This window comes from Dipodomys ordii, unplaced genomic scaffold (genome assembly GCF_000151885.1).
Source record: "Dipodomys ordii isolate 6190 unplaced genomic scaffold, Dord_2.0 Scaffold40, whole genome shotgun sequence".
NCBI classification, from domain to species: domain Eukaryota; kingdom Metazoa; phylum Chordata; class Mammalia; order Rodentia; family Heteromyidae; genus Dipodomys; species Dipodomys ordii.
The window spans coordinates 248,323-267,855 of record NW_012267256.1 but is presented as its reverse complement, the minus strand read 5'-3'; the positions used below and the strand labels follow the sequence as shown (position 1 = coordinate 267,855).

General features: G+C 42.3%; 1 protein-coding gene across 1 annotated transcript; it reads left to right on the top strand.

Annotated features, from left to right (window-relative positions):
- Positions 1–11,570: 11,570 nt before the first annotated feature.
- Positions 11,571–17,627, top strand: LOC105987182 (spermatogenesis-associated protein 31D1-like). Its single transcript, XM_013018381.1, has 4 exons — positions 11,571–11,723; positions 12,563–12,605; positions 13,164–13,224; positions 13,712–17,627. The coding sequence occupies exons 1-4, from the start codon at positions 11,571–11,573 to the stop codon at positions 17,625–17,627; spliced, it is 4,173 nt and encodes a 1,390-aa protein (XP_012873835.1).
- Positions 17,628–19,533: the final 1,906 nt, after the last annotated feature.

Genomic DNA, 19,533 nt, shown 5'->3' with positions numbered 1-19,533 from the left:
TTTTTTTTCTGGTACTCTACCACTGGAGCCATTCCTCCACTTCCCTGTTTTTGCTGGTTTACTGGAGCTAAAAGTCTTTTCTGCCTAGGCTGTCTTTGAATCATGATCCTCTGATCTCAGCCTCCTGAGTAGTAAGGCATGAGCCACTAGCACCCAGCTAAAAATATTTTTTAAAGCACTTTTAAAAATCTAGGCACCAGTGGCTCACATCTGTATTTCTAGCTAGTCAGGAGGCTGAGATCTAAGGATCATGGTTTGAAGCCAGCCTGGGCAGGAAAGTCCTTGGAACTCTTATCTCCAATTAGCTGCCCAAAAGCCAGACATGGAGGTGTGGCTCAAGTGGCAGATTGCTAACCATGAGCACAAAGCTAAGAGACAGTACCCAGGCAAGATAAAGGAAGAAGGAAGGCTGAAGGAAGGAGAAAGGAGAAAAAAAAGAAAGGAGAGAGGAGGAGGAGGAGGAAGAAGAGGAGGAGGAAGAGGAACAGGAGGAGGAGGAAGAGGAAGAACAAGAAGAACAAGAACAAGAAGAACAAAAGCAGCAGCAGCAGAGGCAGCAGAAGCAGCAGTACTACTTAAGAGATAGAAGCATGGCTTAATGGCTTGCTTGACCTACAAGCAAGCACAGGGCCTGAGTCAATTGCCAATACTACAAAAATTAAAAACACTTAACTTCAAAGATACTAAGAAGGTCAGTTTTCTTTTCCTGCTGGAGAAATGATCATGGGTTTCTATATTTTATACAGAAGCAGGGGCAGTGGCAGCTATGGAATGGTTTTCACTGTGGCAGCTTTGCCAGCGTAGCCTGGATGCAAACATAGTGCTGGCCACTAGAGGCCAGAATGAGACAGTCCTGGGCAGAGCCGCTGAGGCACTTTCTGATTCACCCTCAGAAACGGACACCAAGATAGTGGCATGCCATCAACATAGATGACTATATCCTCTTACAGAGTTTTCCTCTATATCCACATCAGTGAACCAGTCAACACTGACAGGACAGCAGCTGTCAGCAATAGTCTGGGGTCTCCAAGTGGGACCAAGGAGGAACTGTAGCAGGAAAGACGAGAGAGAACTGTAACAGAAGAGAGAGAACTGTAGCAGGAAAGAAGAGAGAGAACTGTAGCAGGAAAGAAGAGAGAGAACTGTAACAGGAAGGAAGAGAGAACTGTAACAGGAAGGAAGAGAGAACTGTAACAGGAAGGAAGAGAGAACTGTAACAGGAAGGGAGAGAGAGAACTGTAACAGGAAGGGAGAGAGAGAACTGTAACAGGAAGGAAGAGAGAGAACTGTAACAGGAAGGAAGAGAGAACTGTAACAGGAAGGAAGAGAGAGAACTGTAACAGGAAGGAAGAGAGAACTGTAGCAGGAAGGAAGAGAGAGAACTGTAACAGGAAGGAAGAGAGAACTGTAGCAGGAAGGAAGAGAGAACTGTAACAGGAAGGAAGAGAGAGAACTGTAACAGGAAGGGAGAGAGAGAACTGTAATAGGAAAGAGCAGACAGGACATGGACACTGGCAAAAAGGAATCTTCTATACAAATGTATGTCTGATACAGGAACCAGAAGAGGAGAGCAGAGACATAGGCAGGGAAAATATTTCTGCAATCTTGGACTGGAGCTGAACTATGAATTAGTCTTGTCTTGCCCATCAGAGGGGACTGGTCTAGTGCATGTAGTATACTCACTGCACAGAACATAATCCAGTCACCTTGAAAGGAAAGAAGACCAGCCTGGGTCTGGAAAGACCTCTAAGACACTTAAATTTAGATAGTAGATACTACATATTTTAATGATGGTATTTATATGAATTTGTTAAGGATATATAAGGCACACAAACAGAGATAGATAAAATTCTTAGAAAAAGATACACAAATAACAAGACACCACCAAATTAGACCCCTTGTGCTGCTGTTTCCCTTGTTCAGAGAGTCCTTTTCCAGATACTTCCTTCAGCTCTTCACTCATCTTAGTGACACAACCCTGCCTATCAGATTTAAAACACAGCATTTCTAGCACTGCTATCCCCCTTTAAGCTTTATTTTCCTATCTCATCCCTCTAGATTTTATGCCCCATGAAGACAGGGGTGTACTTCTCTGTTTTGTTCACTGTTGTATGCCCAGTATTTAAAGCAGTTGCTTTCTGCTCAGACTAGGACCTTAATATATCTGTTACATGAGTTAGATAAGTCGATTTTTTCTCTGAAATGAGAAAAGAGAAGTTAATGTAGGGTCACCAAGGTAAAGCTTCTACTTTGAACATGATCAAGTTTATTTTCCTTTAATAGTAGTTCAAGGGCTAAAGGATATCACTACTCTTTTAGGACTTGGAACTCAGGACACTGTACTGGAGGAGTCAGGGTCTGAAATTAGTCTATTCACGGTTGTAACAAGAGAATGACTGAAAGAGAGCTCTCTAGCTCCTCAAAGACCAGGCCATGGTTTGGGAAGATCCTGGAGAAGCTGGAACAGAAGGGATTATAGGGGAAAAACAAAGGAGGGGTATCAATGCTCGATAGGAAATGTACTCATTACCTTACTCATATAACTGTAAACCCTCTGTATACTATCTTTACAATAAAAATGTGTATTAAAAATCAGTAGCCTTTATGTATGCCAACAATGTACAAGCAGAAAGGGAAATCATGAAAACCACCCTATTTGCAATAGTCTCAAAAAATCTAGGAATTAACCTAACCAAACAGTGAAACTACAAAAATCTAAAGAAGTCAAAGATGCTCTTGCTCTTGCTCTTGCTGCTCTTTTCTTACTCTCTCTGTTCTATTCTAGCTCTCTCTCTTTTCTTGCTCTCTCTCTTTCCCAGCCACGTGGAGTGCCAACCTTGCCTGGTCCCAGCAGGTCTACCCCTTACCTGAATACCATGTGAGTGCTACTGTTCTTACCCCTTTCTCTGCTCTTTTCTGGCTCTTTTCTCTCTCTTTCCTCTCTTCCCAGCTCTCTCTCATTCCCAGGCCTTTCCCATCCACGTGGAGTGCCAACCTTGCCTGGTCCCAGCAGGTCTACTGAATAAACCTACCCCTTACCTGAAAAAAAAAAAGAAGTCAAAGAAGACACCAGGAAATGGAAAGACCTTCCATATTCATGGATAGATAGACCATTGTGAAAATGGCCATACTGACAAAAATGATACACAAATTCAATGCAATTACCCACAAAATCCCATGACATTCTTTACTGAAAGAAAGAAAACAATAAAAAAATTCATATGGAACAACAAAAGACCTAGAATAGCAAAAGAAGCAATGCAGGTGGTATTACAATACCAGACTTCATGTTCTACTTTAGAGCCATAATAACAAAAACACCTTGATATTGGCACAAGAATAGATCCAAAGAACAGATTAGAAGACCCAGAAATAAAATCATATATTTACAGTCATCTGATATGTGACAAAGTAGCCAAAGATATACAATGGAGAAAAACATAGCCTCTTCAACTATTGTTGCTGGGAAAACTGGGCAAGCACATGCAGAAAACTAAAAGTGGATCACTGCTTGTCACCAGGCATTAACATCAACTCAAAATGGATTAAAGACCTCAATATCAGACACGAAACTCGGAAACTACTGCAAGACACAGTAGGGAACTTACAGGCACAGGCAGGAACTTCCTGAGCATCATGAACCAGGATACGACAAGGACATCTGCACATCCATGTTCATTACTGCACTATTCACAATAGCCGAGATATGGGAACAACCCAGATGCTCCACAATAAAGGAATGGATCCAAAGTATGTGGTGCCTATTTTCAATGGAATTTTACATGGCCATTAGAAAAGACAAAATAATGACATTTGCAAGGAAACGGATGGAACTAGAACAAATCATGTTGAGCAAGGTAAGCCAAGATCAGAGAAACAAATAGGGCATGTTCCCCTGATATGCAGAAGTTAGATTTAAAATGCAACAAGATATGACAAATTACATGGGATTCTAGACACCCATATACAGTCGGGCCAAAAGAGGATAGTCTTAAGAGAAAATCTCCAAGTCGTAATACCCAAGCACCTCTTCATATGTATGTAATATACATTCTGAAATAAACTCCAAAGATAAGGAAACAAAGGACCTTTTCTTAATTTGTCCTTTTTTTCGGATGACTTTGTATTATTTGCCTCATATACAGTATACACATGTGCACATTTGAGGGAAGGTTTGGGAAGACACAGAATAAGTGGAAAACGGGTGAAAAAGTGCAGCAGCAGAGCCCACTGGCTGTACTGGACAATGATGAAGGTGAACCCCGCAACTTGTGGACAGAGATGGGAGGGAGAGAATGGGAGAGAATGAGGGAACAGCTGATACTATGCAAAAGGAAAGAAATATACTTATTATCTGACATATGTTAAGGTAACCCTGCTGCATATCACCTCTAAAGCAACAATAAAGTATTTAAAAAAAATTCCAGTGGGCTCATGTATCAAAGGTTTGGTGTCCAGATGACAGTATAATTGGAAGGCAGTAGAGCCTTTGGAGATAGGGCCTAATAGAAAAAAGCTAGGTCACTAGGCACATGACCTTGATGGGGAGACTGGAAGCAAAGCCCTCTTCTCTGTCCTTCTCAACTACAATGATAATGTAACCATCTTTCCTGTAACTCATGCTCCCTAAAATGATGCCTGCCTTTTCTGAGGCCCAGAGCAACAGGACTAAGTGACCACAGAACAAAGTGTTTGAAATCATGGATTCAAATAAATCTTTCATCCTTTTGTTTACCTCAAATATTTGGTCAAATGACAGAATGTTGACTAATACAATGGCTGACCTTGGACATTCTCTTTCTAGAGATCATGATAATATAAATACTCACAAATACTGCCTGGAGTCTGTGTACCACCACTAGTTAATCTATTCCTATTTCAGAATTTTAAAAAATATAATCATGAGAAACATTTTAGAGTAAAATATATACTATTATGAAATCTGATAGATAGCAGGTTGAATAATTATAAATATTAAAGTATTTTCTACTTCTTTCCTTACTATAAATTGAGACTTCCTAAACATAGATAAGGAAAATGGCTTGGTATGAATTGTTTGCTTTGTAATCTCTTTGGTTCTATTTATCAAAAATTTTGTGTATTATTTAAAATGTATCAGCTCTTAAATGGATGAGTACATACATCATATAACATCAATTTTCCAGGTTAACAGACTTCCTAGCATCAATAAGCCAGCACAGGAAAAAGAAAAATGATATTAAAAATGGTATAAATCCCAAAGGATGAACAAAATGAAGCAGTGGTACTCACTAGACACTGTGTTGTAAATGAACGATACAACTTATGGGTGGGGACAAGAGGTAAAAACTGGGAGAGAGTTAAGGAAGGGATGACATTGTCCAAAAAGAAATGTACTCATTACCTGACTTATGAAGCTGTAATCCCTCTGTAAATCACCTTTATATTAACAATAAAAAAGAAATTAAACAAAAATGACATAAATCCTAAAATATAAGAGTTGGGTAGCTATAATGATTCAATGATGGATAGTTCAGCCATTCAAGGATGGATAGTAAAGAACAAATAGAACTAGAAAGAATATTCACAATTAAGAAAAATTGTCAGCTATGACTAGTATACATTGCAGTTGGAGAAAGCTTATATATAAAGTTTTAGCTCAGGGCCTGGGCACTGTCTCTGAGCTTTTTCACTCAATGCTAGCTCACTTTGAATCACAGTGCCTCTTCCAATTTTCAAACATCTGACTCTAGTGACCTAATTCCTCCACCTCCTGAAGTTCCACTACCTTCCAAAATAGTGTCACCATGTGAGGTCAAGCATTAAAAATGAGCCTCTGGGAACATTTTTTTAATTCAAATAATGAGTGGCTGTAATTAAAATACTTACTACATATATTGCCTGTTTAAATATCTACTAATTGGATAATGCTGCTGCTGACAGAATAGCATGTGACTGTTTTATAAAAGACATCCTATGTACAAAAAAAATCATATAGTTCTACAAATTCAAAGATCCTTAACAAAATTCTAGCTAACAGAATCCAGAAACACATAAAAAAAATCATACACTACGACCAGGTAGGCTTCATCCCAGAGATGCAGGATGGTTTAACATATGTAAGTCAATAAATGTAATCTAACACATCAACAGAGCCAAGGTCAAGGATCACATGATTATCTCCACAGATGCAGAAAAGGCCTTTGATAAAATTCAACATTCATTCATGCTAAAAGCTCTGGAGAAAATAGGAATAGAAGGAACATTTCTAAAAACAATAAAAGCCATTTATGACAGACCAATAGCCAATATTATACTTAATGGGGAAAAGCTACAACCAATTCTCCTAAAATCAGGAACAAGGCAAGGATGCCCGCTGTCTCCACTCCTCTTCAATATAGTCCTGGAATCCTTAGCCAGGGCAATAAGGCAAGAAAAAGACATTAAAGGGATCCGCATAGGGAAAGAAGAAGTTAAGCTATCCCTTTTTGCAGATGACATGATACTATACCTCCACGATCCCAAAAACTCCATCCCCAAACTCTTAGAAATCATAAGTAACTTCGGCAAAGTAGCAGGGTACAAAATCAACCCACAAAAATCAGTCGCCTTCCTGTACACTGACAATGTACAAGAAGAGAGGAAAATAAAGGGAGCAACCCCATTCACAATAACCTCCCAAAAAATAAAATATTTAGGAATTAACCTAACCAAAGATGTAAAAGACCTATTTAATGAAAACTATAAAAAGTTAAAGAAAGAAATTACAGAAGACACTAGGAAACGGAATGACTTCCCATGCTCTTGGATAGGCAGACTTAATATAGTGAAAATGGCAATACTGCCAAAATTAACATACAAATTCAATGCAATTCTTATTAAAATCCCAATGACAAAAATCTCTGAAATACAGAAAACAGTCCAAAAATTCATATGGAACAACAAAAGACCTAGAATAGCCAAAAGAATTCTAGGGAATAAAGACAACATTGGAGGGATATTCATGCCGAACTTCAAACTCTACTATAGAGTCATAATAACAAAGCCAGCATGGTACTGGCACAAAAACAGACCCGAAGACCAATGGACCAGATTAGAAGATCCAGAAATAAATCCACATGCCTACAGTCAGATGATATTTGACAAAGGAGCCAAAGACATACAATGGAAGAAACACAGCCTCTTCAACCACTGGTGCTGGGAAAACTGGGCAGCCACATGCAGAAAACTAAAAGTGGACCCCAGCCTATCACCATGCACCAACATCAAAATGGATTAAAGACCTTAACATTAAACCTGAATCTCTGAAACTACTGCAGGACAGAGTAGGAGAAACACTTGAACTTATAGGCACAGGCAAGAACTTCCTGAACAGAGTCCCAGGGTCACAACAAATTGGAGAGAGACTCGACAAATGGGCCTACCTTAAAATAAAAAAAATTTCTATACAGCTAAAGCTATCACAACCAATCTAGAAAGACAACCAACTAATTGGGAAAAAATATTTACCAGCAATATATCAGACAAGGGGTTAATATCCAGTATATACAGGAAACTCAAGAAACTAATCCCTCCAAAACCTAACAAACCAATTACTAAATGGGCAAGGGAACTAAAGAGGGACTTCTCAGAAGAAGAGATAAAAATGGCAAAGAAACACATGAGGAAATGTTCACCATCCCTGGTTGTTAAGAAAATGCAAATAAAGACAACCTTGAGATACCACCTTATCCCTGTCAGAATGTCCCACATCCTCAAGTCAGCCAAGGAGGGGATGTGGAGAAAGAGGAACCCTATTACACTGCTGGTGGGAATGTACACTTATATAACCACTTTGGAAAGCAGTCTGGAGGGTTCTCAGAAAGCTAAATATTGACCTCCCTTATGACCCAGTCATACCACTTCTAGGCATCTATCCTGAACAACAGGAACCAGAATACAATGACACATGCACCTCCATGTTTATTGCAGCACTGTTCACAATAGCCAGGATATGAAAACAACCCAGATGTCCCACCACAGATGAATGGATCCAAAAATTGTGGTATCTATACACAATGGAATATTATGCAGCCATTAGAAATGACAAAATAATGGCATTTGCAGGGAAATGGATGGAGCTAGAAGAAATCATGTTGAGTGAGGTAAGCCCAAGAGCAAAGAGACAAACGTTACATGGTCTCCCTGATAAGTGGATGTTAAATCCAAAATGTTAGGTGATACAACAAAATCAACAGGACTTAAGAAACAAAGGACTTCCACTCATCTGGTCGAATCACTACTAAATAACCCCATGCTGCTGATCACATGTATGGTATATGTGTATACACCGGAGGGGAACCAGGAAGATGACACAGAACTAGAGGGAATCAGGAAAAAACATATAACAGCGGGACCCATCAGCTGCACTGGACATTGACCAAAATGAACTAAGCAAATTAATGGCAGTGATGGGAGGGAGGGAACAAGTGGGAAAGAGGGAACAGCTGAAGCTATGCAAAACAAAAGAAATGTACATATCACCCAATGTGGAAGAAATAACTGTATAGCAAAGCTTATAGAACTCATAAATGTTATAGACCGTGATAGATAATTTCTTCCAGGAAAGTTAGAATGTGTTTGTGACTTTAACTGAGCATCACTATCCCACAATACTGTGAAATTTGGGAAATTATGTAACCACTTAATAACAATAAAAATGAAGGATTGCACCTTCTTGTTATTCTACTTCTGAAAGTGCTTTGAGGCCACTTCAGACTGAGGATCGTTTCCTCTAGAGCAGTAACTCCTACAGTGCCACTTCAGACTGAGGATCGTTTCCTCTAGAGCAGTAACTCCTACAGTGTGAACAGAACAAGATGCTGGAGACCTGGAAACATATCTCCACAATTTGTGTTCTTTCCAGAACAAGAGGTCTTCTCTTTGTCTTTTTAGAGGCCTAGACTATCCAAATTGAAGTTGATGACCCCATTTCCAGGAGCAAAAGGCTGATCCGAAGGGGCCAGCCTAGACAGAAAGAACTAAAATTGGAGAGATATGAATAAGTCCAATGCTTCCTGGAAGCTGAGATAGAGTATCCATCCCAACTCCTGACACAAAATTGAGAAAATGCATTCTATGTTCTACTCTACACGCGCGTGCGAGTGTGTGTGTGTGTGTGTGTGTGTGTGCGCACGCGTGCGCACGCACAAGTACTGTTCCTGAGGCTTTAACTCAGGGGTTCTATGCACTCTTCCTGAGTGGTTTTTGTTTTGGGGTGGTGTTGTTTTGCTCAAGGCATAATGCTATACCACTTGAACCACAGCTCTACTTTCAGCTTTTTTGTGTGTGATTAGAGGTAAGAGTCACAAGGATTTTCCTGCCTCCACTGGCCCTGAGTTCTGATCCATAGATCTCAGCTACCTGAATACCTAGGATTACTGGCCCCAACAGCCAGAACTCAGCTACAAGTCTCTTGGTTTTCAAGAGCAGGAATTTCTGTTCCTCACTTGTCAAGAACTGGCTAGGTCTTAACATTTCCTTAACATTTACTCATTCACTGGCTGGACTTATGTTCCCATTATGAGTCAGTGCTGGACTCTCTCCATCCCAGGGAGCAGAGAAGGGTGGAAACTGATGAAGTATGGTTTACTGGTGGTGGTATCTTTGGTTTCTTCTTTTTTTGAGCTTTGAAGGAGCTTCTACCTGGTTCTGAAAAGGGTCATCTTAGCATTTGGGAAAAAGCCTTCTCACTTACACCCCTGTTAAGTTTCAATCTAGGCACACAAAGATATTCAGCCAATTATCCCATTTTAAACAAAAGCCAGGTTCCAGTAGCTCATGACTATAAGCCTAACAACTCAGGAGGTTGAGATCTGAGGATTGCGGTTTGAATCTAGCCAAGACAGAAAAGTCTGTGAGATTCCAGTTAGACATAAAAAGCCAGAAGTGGAGCTATGGCCCAACAGGTAGAATGCTGCCCCCTGAGCACAAAAGCTCAGGGACAACACTCAAGCCCAGAGTTCAAGCCCTAGGACTAAAAACGAAACAAAAAACCAACAGAAGAAGACAGGCATATTCTCAAAGGACTTTTCATTCATAGAGAAAACAGTATAGACAGGTATGGAAATCTTGCTGAGAACATGCTGAATGTCAGCAGTTCTGACTCACTGGGTGTAGCTGCTTAGCTATAAAGCAATGCTGTGGGGTAGTGGACTTTTCTCTGCATATGTGAGTCCTGGACCTATGTGGGACTTCTCTCTAGAAGCTCACATGAGTACAGGAACAGAGCCTAGGACTACAGCAGTATGTGTTGACTAAAACCCTGGCTGAGGCTGAGAGCAAAGAGAGGAGGACACTTGCCCTCAAGGCAGGGCACTTGCTCCTGCATGAAAATCATGTGTAGTGGGAGTAGTGGGGTGCAGGAAATTTGAGGGTTAAATACAAGAATAACGTGTGCATCTCATTGTTGCAATGGGTCTGTTATGTTGAAAAACGAACTTTACAACTTTGGCGCAAGGGGGAGGGGGATGGGAAGGGATGGGAAGGGGAAACAAAGGAGGAGGCAACAATGCTGGATGAGAAATGTACTCATTACCTTGCTCATGTAATTGTGACCCCTCTGTACAGTATTTTCACAATTTAAAATAAAAAAGAATAACATGTAGTAGACAACTGGTTGTTGAACATGAGCTGGGTGATTACAGAACACATCTTCTCAATTTTGTATTAGGACAGATACTCACAAGAGACTGCAATTCCATGTCCTGTATGAATGATTGATGTGGCTTTTTCACTAAACCTCTGATACTTCTGTTTTGTCCTGACAAGGCCTCAGAAATATTCCCTTAGCACATTGTAAACCAATTCTCTCTTGTTAGAGAGAATTCCATAACTGCTATGAAATGGGTGTAGTCTAAGACAGCCTATAGTTTATATAGAATTAGAAGTGGGCCACAGTAATGAACGATAGAAAAAATGGAAACATTTTTTTACAGATGAAAATACATTATTTGTCAAATGATGTATATGTGTTAGAGTGGGAGTGTGTTCCAGGACACACACACACACACAGAATGCTTAAAGCTATAATTACAGGTATTTGTCTATTATTTTCATTATTTTGTAATTTGAGTCATTCCCTCTGAGTAAAGACAGTAAAGGCTGATTTATACACAAAACTTTACAATTTGACAGTAGCAAGGAACAAAAAAAAAGACTTTCAGGTTTGTATATATTAGTGAAAGGGAAAAGCAGTGTGTAGATATGTCAAGATAGGAACAGAAATTGCAGGTAATATACCAGACTATAAAAGCAGAAGCAGATGAACAAATGGGAAAGCTCCCCTGGGTAAACACATATATGAAGAAAGGTAGAGTTGGAGAATGGAGCAGCAGAGTTAGGTAGAGAGCTCTGCTGTCTGACTGGTCAGGACAGGGGTGTGGACACAGCCCCTCCTGGCTGCCCCTGCCCCACCCTCAGAAATCTTCTATGACCCGTCCATGCTCTGTGATGCAGGCCTGGGATTGTACCTGAGGCCATGCTCCGGCAGGACTCACTTGCCTCTGGCACTCATGTGATTCAGATCATGGGGAATATTCTCTCTTTTCTGAATGGAGCCATGGCTGTGCTTTGGCTCATCTCTCTTAGATACTGATACTAAGTACACCCTTCTAGGTGCCTTACTATTTCTACTTCTATACTTGTGCTACCATTTGCTGAAACCATCAGTACCAACAATTCATCGTAAGAAACACATCCTAAAGGTATGGGAGTATAGGAGAAACCCCACAATTCTCTACTGGTGTTTCCCAGAGGGCATCTCATTAGAGAAAGAGTTCTGTTTACTGAGTATGATGTACTCACAGGGGAAGAGGAATTGAAGCGAGGGTTGGGGGTTGGGAATGTGCCCTCTGAGACTTTGGTATCCAAAAGAGAAGTTGGCTCTGATGGCTGAGAGCCATCAGTGGTGTCTATCCTCCTGTTAAGTAACAAGTCTGATTGCCTCACAAAGACATCTGACATTGAGAATCAAAGCACATGAAGCAATATCACTGTTGTAGGGCACGAGGCCTGACAGGGGAGGGAGTTCATAAAAGACTAAGGTTTCCATCTGAAGCCCACAGTTTATCTATGCTGGAAGCAGGAACAAATAGTGACTTTGTATCCAGACTGCTTTAGATACACATATGGGTACACTCAAGAACAATCTTTGCTGACACCTGCTCTGAGTCCCATCTCCATGCCCACTGTCCCATCGTGAATCTTGCTTTCAACTGGGATGTTCAGGAGAGCAATACTGACCTCTGTGGTCCGCTAAACAGAGCCTGGACCTCAGGCCCACAGGACACAGTGTCCTCTGAGGGAGCATACTTTAGACTATTACCTGTAGAGTTCTTGCACTCAAGAGAAAATATCCTGCTTTAAAGTTTCCCAGAAAAAAAAATTGAAAAAAAACCTTATCACCTTAAAAAGTTAATCAAGGCAAAGAACAAATTTCTGTTAATGAAATGAACAGTCATATTACTCCTGGTTAGTAGATATCTGAATTTCCTATGCAGATGAATATGAGTTCTGGTCCTTTAATTTCATTTTTTCTTCTCAGAGACCAACAATATTGTACAGAAAAAGAAGAGGAGAATTGAGAGGTATGTTTCTTCTTGCTTGATGTAAGCTTGCCAGAACTGAATTCCCCTTTTCTTTTCTGGAGATAACAGACCCACAAGAACAACAGTTACTGGGCACAGACTGTACCAGAAAATGAGGCTCAGAGGAGAGGCTCACAGACAGACAGGACTGAGCTGCCTCTCAGAGTCCCAGCTCTGCCAACATGAAGGATCTGGGTGGGTGCTGGGGTGGGTGCTGCTGGCCAGGTAAGATGTGGAGAAAGGACTAGAGGATGCTTTGAGTCACAAAACCTGTGTCCTGACATTGTGCAAAGTGCCTTCTCAGTCTTCATGTCTGAGGGGTCCAGTCACTTCTGTGCTTCACATAGTAGTTTGATATTGTATTGTATTGTACAGGTTGACATGCAGATGCTGTGAAAATGAAGCCACATAAACAAGTGAATAATCTTAACATTACTGTTGCACTTTTGACTCGTCTATTAATTCTTGGAGCTTTAGACCTTTATTTAAAGAGGTGCTAACTGTAACATCTCTGTGTTCTGACTTTCATCGTGCATAAACCACATCTTGATTTTACAGGACGGAGACCTCTGAGAAAAGAAGCTGAGGAGGAGCAGAAGCTGCTTTCTGTGGTGTCAAGGTGACTGGTCACTTTTTTTTCCTGTTCCCTTCTTTAGCATGTTCTTTTTCTTTTTTTTGGTCCGGTCGTGGGGCCTGAACTCTGGGCCTGGGCGCTGTCCCTCAGCTCTTCAGCTCAAGGCTAGCGCTCTACCACTTGAGCCACAGTGCCACTTCCGGCTTTTTTCTTTTTGCTTATGTGGTGCTGAGGAATCGAACCCAGGGCCTCAGGCATGCAAGGCAAGTGCTCTACCACTGAGCCACCTTCCCAGCCCCTTCTTTAGCATGTTCTATGCATACCTGGGATTCAGTCTATCCAGCCTGAGTCATGAGAAGGATAAAGTAATGGCTATGATTATGAGGACAGGCTAGGGAGTAGAGGTAAAAGATTATGAAGAGGGTAGCTAGATTCAAGAGTCCCTTCTTTGCACCCCTCCCCCTGCCCCATCCCACCCCTGTATTCACTGGGCTGGTCCTACTTACAACGTTGCACATTCTGTTATCTGTAGCCTCCTGGACAAGCATCCCAACACTACTCGCTTTCGGAAACTGCTGTGTCTAGACCCCCTCTGTCAGGTGTGTAGCAGGACAGCGGCGGAGGCCAGTCACCTGCTATCTCAAGCATCTGTGAAAGTCGCTGCCACTTCAGGGTCTCCATTAGTTTCCAAAACTCCTGTGAAAAAGTCATCTGCGTTACCGAACACTCCTCTCTCAGAAAACCTAGCAGAAAATGCAATTCCAGCTATAACATCTGAGCTTTCTCCAACTCTATCCTCCACAGGCTCTCCAGACCATGCTCTGCCACTAGAGACTATGTCTCCTTTGGAAACTAAGTTTGTAGCAGCTCCATTACCATTGCAACAACTCGCCTCAAATCCTCCTCCCCTAGAACATCAGACTTGGGGAATAGGACCCGTTCTCCAACATGATTCCACTTGTGGAATGACTGGCAGGCCTTCTGGCTTGTCCACTCATGACCCACTAACCAGAGAATTGTCCTGCAGGGAGCTAGATGTGATGAGCCCGCTCCCTTGTGAGTTAGTAGAGTGTGAGGCCAAGTGGGAATCCCTTGCCCTCCATTCTTCCGAGGCCTCTTCTGAAGGTGTTGCTGCATCCTACCACATCGAGCCCGGTAACCTCTCATTTATCAGACTCGACGTTCTAGCATTCTTGGAGACCCAAATCAAGAAGAGAGGTGGCTTCTTGATGTGGAAAGAAAGGGAAAGCAAAACTGATTCTTGTACCCAACAAGATAAGCTAGGGTGCCAACTGAATTCTGTAGGGAAAGTGTTAGAGTCTGTTGATGAGCAGCAGGAATTGGCAGCTTCCCTTCCATTTGGGAGCTCCAACGGCAAGCAAGGGGAGCTTCCCAAGTACATTCAGGCCCCAAGTCCAAATCCCTATAAGGACCATTCTCAGCAAAAGTCTATCCAACTCTTTTGGGGTCTCCCATCTCTACACAGTGAGTCCTTGAGCTCTACTGTCCCTGGCTTAGGTGACTATTCTTTGAAATTTGTCTTCTTCAATATAATCTCCAACATCTTCAGAGCCCACAAATCCCCAGTGATCCCTGACCCTAAACTTCTGCCATTGCCTGAAATCCAGTCTCAAGTCTTGCCTGAGACCTTGCACCAAGATCTTCTAGGAGCCCAGGCACAGGCCCAGCTTCAATCTCTATTCCCCGGCCTGCCATCTTCCCCTGAACCCCAGGTTAGCGCCTGTGGGGTCTGTTTTCATGGACTACAGAGTGAGGTACAGCTCCTTACACCATCTGAAATTCATCACCTGGAATATAATATATTGCAGAAAAAGCAAGAGAATGTGTGGGGGTTACCCTCTGTGGTCCAGAGATCTCAGGAAGACTTTTGTTTTCCAGCTCCAAAACTTCCATTGGTCAGACAGTATTCTAAAGCTAAAGTTATGGTCTCCATCCTTCCTGGTGATTTCCCCCTCACCAGTGGCCTGCAGCAAAAACTAGAGCATCACCTTCGAAAGAGGCTTATCCAGCAGCACTGGGGCCTGCCCCGCAGGATCCAGGAGTCTCTGTCTCTGATGAGTCCTAGGATAGAAACTCCCCAGAGCTCTGAGTCTAAGATCAGTGAGGGGCTCTCATGGATTTCCTCCTTCAAACATCAGAAGAGCAAACATCCAAACTTTGAATCGAGCCAACTTGAAAGCTCTGAGAAGAGCATAGAGATATCTCTGCTAGATGAGGAAGTAGGGAAGGAACAGAGACACAGCCCAGAGACTGGACCCAAAGACCATCTGTCCACTGCCTCAGCAGGGGCTCCACATCATAGTTCACAGTCTCAATCTGAGTCAAATTCAGAAAGTGTCACCGGGAGTGTGTCAGGGAGTGATTTGAGTACTTCACTGGTAATTCTGCATCAGAAACAATTCAAGGATGCTCTGGAAGTACACTGGAACAAGAAATTCACAGAAATCAAAGAGTGTCAGGTCCCTGGCACTGTGAATGGTTTATGTCATTCTAACAGCATGCACTTGCCCTTGTGTGAAAAATCCCCTAGCCAAAAGAAACAGAGAGATTTGGCACCATTGGTAGGGAAGGAGAGCAGTCTGGACACACCCCATGATATTTCTTTCCCTGATTCCAGCAAGCCAAATATTGTGGCTGACAGAATTAAATTTTTTCAAATGAAGACAATGCAATGTCTTCCCCAGAAGACCCAGGAATCCATAGAAACCACTTATGCAAAAGAAGGTCCATCTTGGGTCTGTTCCAACTCTAAACTTTCCTCCCCATCCACCTCTATTTCTGGGGTAGATTCTAAACTTGGGGTATCTCAGTCTTTTGCACAAAATTCTGTTGCTAATAGCCAAAAGAAGATGGGAACAACAAATTCAGCCTCACCTGTGAGCAAGAAAGGACAGGGGTTTCAGAGACAATTACTCTCTGATACCAACAATGAATACATTGAGAACCTACATAGAATGAAGGATGGCAGATGGCCATTTCTGCACCCAACCCATGGTGTCCCAGGACACCATGACCATGTGACACAGTCCACAGCAGACAATATGTGCAGTCCAAATGTGTTCCCAAGGACAGCAATGGCTGCACCTGATGCAGACAATAAGAAACAAATTTTTAAACAAAGCATACAAAGGACTGATGAAAAGAGGATACATTCAGAAAAAAATTCCCTATATAATAACTCTAAGGAGACCTTCAAGACCAAGGAATTCTGTGATCTTCCATCCCAAGCTGGAACAAACATCACCAACGAGAGCAAAGCCTCCCTAGTGACAACTATCAATCAAAGTAAAGCACAAGGTATCCTGACCACTAAAAAGACCCCAATGGATACATTGGTTCACCAAGGTCCTGAGTTATCAGACTTAAAAAATGGACTTTTCAATGAGTTGAAACTGAAACTGGAGAGCAGAAAGACAGGGAAGGCCCAGGGTCTTCAGGATGACCTGCCTCTGGAGTCAGATAACTCGAAAAACGTGACTTTACTTACTTTAAACTCTAGTGTCACCAGTGTGGACATAGCAGCTTCCCATGAGCTGCATGCACAACTGGACAAGACAATGATCAGCGGGGAGCAGGGACAGAAACCTTGCACCACTAGTGACCTCCACAAGGGCCAAGACAAAAATTCTCCACAAAGTAACAATGGCATGAGCCCTCCAACACTAAAATCAGGCAAGTTTGGTGGAGGAGATACAAGGCTGGGGACATCACAACTCAGAAAGAGGAGTCGCCACCCTCAAAATAAAACATCAAAGGAGATGTCTGGGAGGACATCCCATGTTCTGTTACAGAAGGGTCAGTCTCCTCCTGAAAATCACTTCAGAAACCACATGAAACAGTTTTTTCAGTGGTTTAGTACAGGTAAAAATGGCAAAAGACAAGAAAGCTCTCTGGGAAAGGGCAATTCTCCATCATCATCTGCTCAGGCCAGAAGCCTAGGTAAAGGGAAAGCTACTTTTTCTGGGAACACTGAAAATCAGAAAGTCACCAGAGACACTGGGAAAGTCCCAGTGGCGAAACAAGGGCAGGGGCATGGAGTAGGTGTCACATGTCCCCAGGAACCCCTTCTATCTCCTATGAAGTCTGGGAAAACTCAGCTGAAGGCAGAACTGGAGACCCAGACAAATTGTAGGCAGGGCAAGCACCCCAACAAAGCTTCCTGCTCTAAAGTGACATGTGTCAAGTCTCACACACAAGAAGCTGCTAGTCCTAGACAGAGTTACCTTGAGAAGGACAGGCAGGGCACAGGCTGGCACAAAGAGCCAACAAAGAGTGTGCTAACTCCTGAGCGAAGGCATCTCACAGCCATGGAGTACAGGGAACCAGGGCTCCACAGCAGACCCACCTGCAGACAGCAAGTGCCTCAAGTGCCTCTGGCTACCCCTACCATTCCTAACGGCAGTGTGTTGGGAGTGGTTCCCTATTGAAAGGGACACTTTTCCTCCATCATTCCCAGAGACAAGAGTTTCCTCCCTCAAAATAATTCATAACTTTCCCCCAATAAACCTCCAATACACATTGCCTTGTTCTCATCTCCAATAAATGCCCTTACAGCAATTTCGTCTTTTGCATAGTTTTGTTGGTATGGGTTTAGGGTTATCTATGGCTAGTGTTTAGGAAAAAAGAAAATGAGGTTGGCTCTTCCTGACTGCCCCTATTGTCTCTATAAGGAATAGATGGCCCTACTCTTGAATCCCCTTTCTTTACCAGTAAAGGTAGAGAAGGTGGATCCTAGCTTAGCATATTGCCAACTGCATGGCATGCTATGCTGCAATTCTTCCCTCTATTAATTGTTCCTGTCCTAGAAGTGGTAGAGAAATCTCTCTCTGTACCGAGGACCAAAGGTTGGTAAGTTTTTCAGAACCCACTGGTTTACTCATTAACACAAGTGGTCAGTAATAGGCAATGACCCCACCAGGGAGAGTTTGATAGCGTTGCTCCAGGTGGTAGGTAGAGTCTAAAAGAGGGGGTGGTACTCCTAAGGGATCATTTGTTTCAGGAGCACTCTTTGATCTTGCCACAGATATCTCCCTCCTGCTAGCAACCCAAGAGATGTGCTTTTTCCCCTGGATATTTCTTCACTGTGCTTGGACCGAATAACATTGTTTAGAAAATGAAAATACAGGCTGTTCAGTGTCAGAATGCCACACAGGGTAAGATAAAGGTGATTGTGTGAAAGATGTCTTAGATGGACAAAGAAAATCATGAAGAGAGGAAAAACAACTATTGTAACAAAAATTTATATACCATCGGCACATTCTTCTCAGATCAGTATGATCCTCCAGCCTTTCTTCAAGGTTGATGAGGGTGCTAGAGGGCTTAGTGATCTCATAGTGGCTGAACTGTACTATATATGAGGCTCTCTGAGCACTGAACAACTACAGAGAAGTCATCAGGCATGAAATTCCTGTCTTTAGGGAAAGTCTTCCATCTATACTTGAGGACAACACATATGATCTACCGTTAGTGTGCATAAGTTCACCTATCAGGATGAAGTTGCTATCCTTAATCGAAGCTTTGTAGAGCTAGAGTAGATCACTTTCAGGCCATCTGCATGATCCAAAAATGAGTCCTCATATGCACATGTCACTAGGGTTACAGATTTTATGGACTTGTACAGAATGCTTTCACTGTTCAAATCTGTGCACATACACAATGCTAAAAGAAGTTGGCTACATAGAATGTAACCTCTTATACCTCTATTCCTATAGACTGAAAACTAGGAGTTTCTTACAGTGTACTTTTACTTTTTCCAGAAAAAAAACATCGTGCCTTCTCAGCATCAAAATAAATCTGAGCATGGAGCTGGGAATGTGGCTTAGTGGTAGAGTGCTTGCCTAGTATATATGAAGCCCTGGGTTCCATTCCTCAACACCACATAAACAGAAAATTCCAGAAGTGGCACTGTGGCTCAAATAGACAGTGCTCAGGTCTTGAGTTCAAGCCCCAGGACTGGAAAAAATAAATCTGGCCAGGCACCGTTGGCTCACACCTGTAATCCTAGCTACTCAGAAAGCTGAGATCTGAGGATCACAGTTCAAAGCCAGCCGGGGCAGGAAAGGCTGTCAAACTCTCATCTCTAATAAACCACCAGAAAACCGGAAGTGGCACTATGGCTCAAGTGGTAGAGAGCTAGCTAGCCTTGAGCTGAAGAGGTGATGGACAGCACTCAGGCCTAGAGTTCAAGCTTCATGTCTGAACAGAAAACAGCTATGATGACCCTAATTACATGTTTCCATCTCTTTGTACAAGGTTATGACTTAGAGACTACGGTGTTTCCCTCGTAGGGATGCAGAAAGAATGCAGACTGTGGGGAGCTGCTGGGGAAGAACA